Consider the following 7,100-nt stretch of genomic DNA (forward strand, 5'->3'; position numbering starts at 1 on the left):
AAAATGTGGCAATTAAATATAAACATTGCAATATTAAATTATAAATAACAAACTTTTTAACATTAGAGAGCAATACAATGAAAGAAATGATATTGAAAACAAGTTTTTTTCTGGTGAAATTGGAATTTTCATTATTACCATAGTTCGCCAAAAAATAATTAAATAAATACTAATCTGAACTAAACATGTTTAAAGGACACAATAACAGCCAATTCCTAAACAGTTTCGGGCAGAAATTCTTGTAAGAAATGTCATCAAACATGTTGTCCCTGAAAATGTCAATAAAACAACCCGCGGTTTTCGGATTTTCCCACACCCGTTTGCCACAGCCAAATGAAACGACCATTTTAAATTAGATTATTTCATATAATCACGTTTGGGTTTCTTATTTATTAACGTTTTGTTTACCATATTACGGCTAAATGTTACCATTAGTCAATCAACGCAACGAATAGTGTGTTTCATCGCTGTTTGATTTTTTTTTTTGCTGCATTTTCTTTGCCCATGATGGGTTGCGAAATTGCGCGTTGGGTTTTAGCCACCCAGCCTAACAAACTATTCGTCCCCTACCGTAACTAATCAATTATGTTTATGTTACACCACGCTATGTGCCACTGTCCGCTGTACGTAGTAATACCGTTTTGCTGGTCGATCGGCTCGTCATTTATCTACAGTTTGGTTTCTACAGTTCGGTCCGGTCCCGTCTTTGCCCACTCCTCCCCCCGAGAAAAAAAAAACACTTCCGTACAGCAGCGAAACGACTCAAGCGACCAAGCGTGTGACGTAAAAGCACCAGCAAAAAGTGATCTTTTCGCAAAAAAAGCCTCTTATCGACGGTGCGAGTTGCCCACCCTTTTCGGACAACGGACGCGCCAAGGTCGAAAGCGCACCCGACGGGGTTTCATTTTTGTTTCTTCTGTTGCAGACTGTTGAGACTTCTGCTGAGATCTACTTGGGAGCTTTTTTCCCGCGTGAAAAAAAAGGACCCCCCCCCCCTTCGCTCCCCCTCCTAAGCTCACGATCACTTGTGGTTTCCGTACGTAAAGATCCGTACGGGAAAGATGGGGGGGCCAGTTCTGCACATGGCCAACACGCACCGTCGCTTGAGGAACGCTTTTCCACAGAAGAGTCTTATCCCGTCTCCGTCCGTCTGCCGGTATTTCTGGAGTGGCTTTAAAACACCGCGAATCATCCGGAAGCCGGCAAGGTTGCACGCGCTCCGTCGATGTCCTATTTACAGCAGACACTCGTCCGACCTTGACGAACCGGCTTTGGTGTGCTTTGTCCGCCTTACACGCCATACTTCAAGCCACAGTCCTGGTAGTATCCGACGTGCGACCGGTAGTGCCCCAAGTGGCCCAGGTTACCGCCCAGATGCCCAGCAGCAGCGGCCGCCGCAGCGGCAGCCGAGTTCATCGGCGGGCTAGCGGACGTAAGGCTGTTGCTTCCTGGACTACCGGCCGCCTCCATCTGGCAGTTGACAGCAACGGCAGCGGCGGCCGCCGCCGCAGCCGCAGCCGACGCTTGGTTGTGGTCGAACACCATATCCCGGAACCCGCCCGAACCGGGCCCCATACTGCCGCCCTGGTGCGTCCCGATGCCCACACCACCGCCGAGGCCACCACCCCCGTTTCCGATCACGGTCCCACCACCGCCACCCCCACCGAGCCCAACACCGATGCCGGCGGTGGGAGTCACGGTGACCGAGGGCAGGGTGGTCGGTGTAGTCGTCGAGCTTCCGGAGGTGTTGCCAATGGATTCCGGCGGTGTTTCCGGCGTGTACCAGCCACCGTGCGGCGGCGGATGGTGGGCGGAACTGTGATGATGCCTCAGCTGACCGCCGGACGCCGCCATCAGGTTGTCGTCGTTGAAGTGGTACGGATAGGAGCTGTGATGCAGCCGCGGATTGTAGACGTTCATCAGCGAGTCCACGGTGAAGCCATGGTCACCGGCGGCCGACAGGTGGTTCATCTGGGTCGCGAACGTATCGTGGCAGGTGTTGAGCAGCGAGGAAGTGAGCCCGTCCTTCACCATGCACTGTGCCGCCAGCTCCAACCCCGGCTCGCGCTTAAACGTCTGATGATGCCCGAGCGCCGCCTGATGGTGTTTGCCCTCGAGCGTGTGATGGTGATGGTGGTGGTGGTGATGATGCCCACCGGACATAATCTTGATCGGCTTGATATCGCCCATCTTGTCGTCCAGCAGCAAGCTCTGGCGCTTCATCAGCTCCTCCTTCTCCTTGAGCGCGTCCTTCTTCTTGAAGCGGCGCCGCCGCCGCAGGAAGGACCCGTTGTCGAACATGTTGTACGAGTCCGGATCGAGCGTCCAGTAGCTGCCCTTGCCCGGCTTCTTGTCGTCCCGCGCCACCTTCACGAAGCACTCGTTCAGGCTGAGGTTGTGGCGGATCGAGTTCTGCCAGCCCTGCTTGTTGTCCCGGTAGTACGGGAACCGGTCCATGATGTACTGGTAGATGCCGTTCAGCGTGATCTTCTTGTCCGCCGAGTTCTGGATCGCCATCGCGATCAGGGCGATGTACGAGTACGGTGGCTTCACCATCTCCTTGTTCTGGTGCGGCGCGGCCAGCGCATAGGCGGAACCGGCGTACGCGTACCGCGAGTACTGATCGTACGTGTAGTGGTGGGCGGACGCCATCGCCGGCCCGTTCGTCGGGTAGCCGGGCTGCGCGTGCCCATAATGACGCTGGTCCGTCGTGAACAGGGTATGCATTTCGTCCAAAATGGTGATGCCTTTTGCTGCTGTACGGTTCCGGTGCACGAAAAAAACAAGCTGCGACTGGCAAGGACTTTTCCTGCAGATCCTCGATCGTACACTATAAACACACAATATCTAACAGAGCACAAGCACAGTAGGCCGTTTAGTTGCGAGAGCAGTCACACACACACAGGGGCATATTTCGCTAAATCCTTCCAATATTCATGCCCAACAGTCACACACAATTAAGTTCCCACACAGGATGCAGTTCATATCCGAATGTATTCCAGCCCGACTGATCGTCACGATCGCTTCCCACAGACACTTGATCACACCGCGCACAGGTCACGGAACCGAACCACACCTGCTTTGTTTTGGGTTGCACTTGTTTTATTTGCTCTCCGAACGCTGCCGATAACCGATCCACTAGCGCGTCCCGCAGACGACTGATTGGCAAGGAAAAAGTGACCGTCCAAATCGAACTCCCGACGGTGCTGTTCAAGTCGTTGCTGCTGCAACTGCTCTGCTTGCCGGTCAGCTCTGAACGGATCTTCGCACGAAACTGATGGCAAAGAAAAACAGGTTCCGTGCCGTAGCGCGCCTGCTAGCCTGTGTGCGTGTGTCGCGGGACGCGTGTGAATGCCATGCCGTTTCAGTCGCACCATCGCGCTCCAGCGACTGTTCCCTGCCCTGCTCTGGCGTGCCCGCGTGCGCATGCGCCCCATCCCGCTCGTCATCCGGCCAGCGGTTTGGGCTCTCTTTTGTGCGTTTCCCTTCTTATGCAGAGGGACGGGTCTATTTACACCGCTGTCGCTGGCGTGTGCGTGAGCGAGAGGCAAACCCCCGCGGGACAGTCGGGTGCTTTCAGTTGCACCTTCCTTTTGCCGGAAGTACGGGCAGGCAGCAGCAGCCAGCATCCAGCAGCATTCAGCATAAAACATGGAGTCGATTAGAGTGAGCTGCTCCGATCCGGTCCCATCCGTTCCCTTGGTAACCCGGACGGGGAGGGGGGGGCCCGTTACGTTAACTTTGACAGGAGCGTTCGGATTTTTGACAGCGCCACGGCATTTTTGTTGCGTTTTCCACGTTTGTCGCCGCTATTTATTTCCTCTATAATTACAGAAATAATATTATTCCACTATCGTCACGAGTAGGTGGTAAGGAGAGAGGAGGGGGAGGGAGAAACTATTTTTCAACCTGCACGATTTAACACCTACTTTGACATGATACAAACGATCCAAATTAATGCATTCGTTTTTCCCATTTTGTTTCAACCGTTCCGTCGTGGTTTTGCCACTCATCTGCATATTTGTATTATTCCAGCACATTCGGAGCACCGTCGGCCTCCTGCTCTGTCCCACCTTCCCACCATTGGGGCAGGTTGGAAAAGATTTGCCTTATCACACGTTATGTTTTATTCCGCTTTTTATTTCTTTTGCTTTAGAATGCAATAATCACACATGTGAATAAATTGCGATCGGGAATATAAAGCCCTGGAAGACATAAAAAGTGGCTAAAAGAGAGAGAGAGAAAGAGGTGAAATATGGTGCCCACTGCATGTTTCAATGATTTCATTCCAAATCTGCATCACTACCCGCCGGAGCATTATTATTCCCAATGTCTGCCCGAGTTGCTCGACGAATTTCAAATGCGATCACCGTGGATCGTTTTCATTTTTTAACTCCACTAACCATTTGTTTTTCCTCCCTAGTTTCATTGTCTCTATCGCCTTTCACGATCGCACAGTGATTTTTTGTCCACCGAACTAGCACGCGACCGGGATCGATGCGGGGCGGATAAACTTTATTATTATTTTTCCAAACCCGTGTCCAGTGTCTTTCTCTCCGTGCGCTATTTATGTTTGCGTGCCGTTAATGTTTGTTTTCCAAATTGGTGCAAGACAAATATTTTCTCATTTAATTAACTTTCGCTGATTGCAAACTAGTGCCGGTACAGTGTCGTGCTGCGTTCGCAGAGGGAAATTCCGATTCGATGGATCGGAGCATAAATTTATGCGATGTTAGTTAGTTGCATGTTTGTGTCGGAATGCGTCAGTGGTTGCTTAGCTCTGACGAGGTAGGATTTATTAATAAAAACAAAAATGATTGACTCTGTTTTAAATTTATTTAAAAAAATAATTCTGGGTTGTATTCGAAATTGGCTTGGCTTGGAAAAAAGGAAGCTGCTAAAAATATGGTTTTGGCATAATTTTCTTTACTATAAAATAGTGAAATCATATTTTTTGATGAGGAAACATACAGTATAGAGTAAGTGGATTTATTGTGCCTTGAACACTAATTATAGCAAGATAATTTCTTATCATTTTTTAAAAATTCCATTGCACTATTCCTTTGCCCACATTTTCCGTGTCTTAATTTGTTGTGAATTATAAACTGTTTTTAATTACCTTTTTAGTGCTAAGCGTACCACTTCCATATACTGTATACATTTTAAAAAGTTTTGTAATATACAGGCAGTCCCCAAGGTACACTATTATAGTAAACCGCTATAATCCTCATGAGATTAGTGTATCTCCACGTATGTCAAATCCGGGAGTAAAATCGTTTATACTTTAAAGTTATAAAGTGTACTACTGTCTTTACAATGTATTCTGCAGTTTAGACGATTTTGCCAGGGAAATTTTAACGAATTTGGTAAATTTCAAGCCAATTATAATTATACAGGCTTTAAAATCTTATTATGCCGCAGCTTACTGTATATTTTACGACTTCACAGTCAATATACCTTCAATTAAATAAAAATGTTACTTTTTGGATTGCACGTTATTGTTATTAAGTCACACAAATTAAATTAACGACTTTGAGCAGTTGAAACTTTCATGGCGAAATGACGATATCGCCTTGATGGGCCATTTTTTCGCCTATTTTTTGAGATTATCTTCAATTCCAGGTCCTATTTAACAGACTATTAAAGTGCTCTAGTCGCTTATTGAAGATATCATGCAACGTCACACACAAGTCTTTATATTGATTCAATGTTTTAACCTTGGTTGAGTCATGTGCAGGTGGTCCCCTAGATATACGGCACTTCTCCTAGATATTTGAAGAGACGCAGGTTTTGGAAATTTGACAACGGAGTTAGTTTACAGCAAAAAATCTAATTTGTTTTTAATTCATTTTGATGTATTCTTTCAAAAAGTCGCCATATTTGCAGAATAAATTAAGTGCTGAGAAGGAAGTCAACTTTGTAATATTGAAGTATAAACAGTAATACTCCCGGATTCGACTTGCGCGAAAAGGCGCTATAATAGCGAATCTCGGTGACTGCCCCGTACCCTAATTCGTTTTGCTATAAAATTGTTATAGTACATTGTTAAACGGGTTCGAATATAATTTAACAGTACCTGATCGCCACCGGTAACATTCTGCTTATTTAAGGCTTTTGGAAAGTAGATTAAAATCAAAACAAGAGCTTCTAGTATCCGTTTCGGTACGGAACTCAACGCAAGGCATACGATTGTTTATATGGCACAAAGCATAGCTCTCCATGCGTATCAAACGTTTTGTTCCTAGTGGCCCTAATGGACGTCACTGGCGCCAGCTAAGACTCATCTGCGTATCCGCATGTCTTCCGAAAGCCGTGTCGTATCTTTATCTCCGGCCGCGATCTCAATTCATTAGACAACGGCCATTGGCAGGCCTAATGCGAGCCGCACCGTCCGGATGACGAGCCCAACGCCGATTGTTAATTTGTGACCAACGACGAGATTTAAGAACAAGCCAAATATTTACTCTCCAAGCGAAATGGCCCGGCATCGTTCTTCCGCATCGATCCCAATCATTCGACCAAGATGAACTTAAGGTTGTTCAGATTTTTGGATGAACAGCGCGCGAACCAGTGCAATCTTTCGCCCGCGCCGGACGTTTTGCTATTGTTCCGTACCGCTTCCGGGTGTGGAATCCGGTGCGAGGACATTTCGTCAAACACGGATCGGATCAAGTGCAAGTGTGCGTTGCATTTGGCATCGTTTGCTGCATGATGCATGGAGCCTTTCACGGGGACAACTTGACAAAAAAAAACTTGATACATCCCAACCGAAGACTTGTCTGCGTGCCTGGAATGCCTCGCCGGTAACACATGTTGTGATAATCTTTGACAGGTGAATGTTCCCGAAGACTGTACCGTTGCGAAACCGGCACGTCTTTTGCCGTGCAGTTCCCGAAATGTGACGGCTGTGTGAGCAAACAACCGCACCCGATGTGGAGCGGGAAAGATTCGCGCTTTGTTAGTGTTTGGTCGTGTGGAGTTTGGCGGGATTTCAAATTCTCACCAGATTTCCATTCACCCTGAATTAGCCTGATCAAGGAAATCTCTACCATAAACCAAACTCTGTATGGCGTCAGCAAAGGTTGAATGCGTAAATTACC

At 47.8% G+C, this 7,100-nt stretch overlaps 1 protein-coding gene across 1 annotated transcript; it reads right to left on the minus strand.

Moving 5' to 3' along the window:
* Window positions 1-1,290: 1,290 nt before the first annotated feature.
* LOC128711412 (fork head domain-containing protein crocodile-like) lies at window positions 1,291-2,727 on the minus strand. Its single transcript, XM_053806284.1, has one exon. It carries the CDS (start codon window positions 2,725-2,727, stop codon window positions 1,291-1,293), a length of 1,437 nt encoding a protein of 478 aa, XP_053662259.1.
* Window positions 2,728-7,100: the final 4,373 nt, after the last annotated feature.

The sequence above is a fragment of the Anopheles marshallii genome, chromosome 3, assembly GCF_943734725.1.
Source record: "Anopheles marshallii chromosome 3, idAnoMarsDA_429_01, whole genome shotgun sequence".
Taxonomy (NCBI): Eukaryota; Metazoa; Arthropoda; class Insecta; order Diptera; family Culicidae; genus Anopheles; species Anopheles marshallii.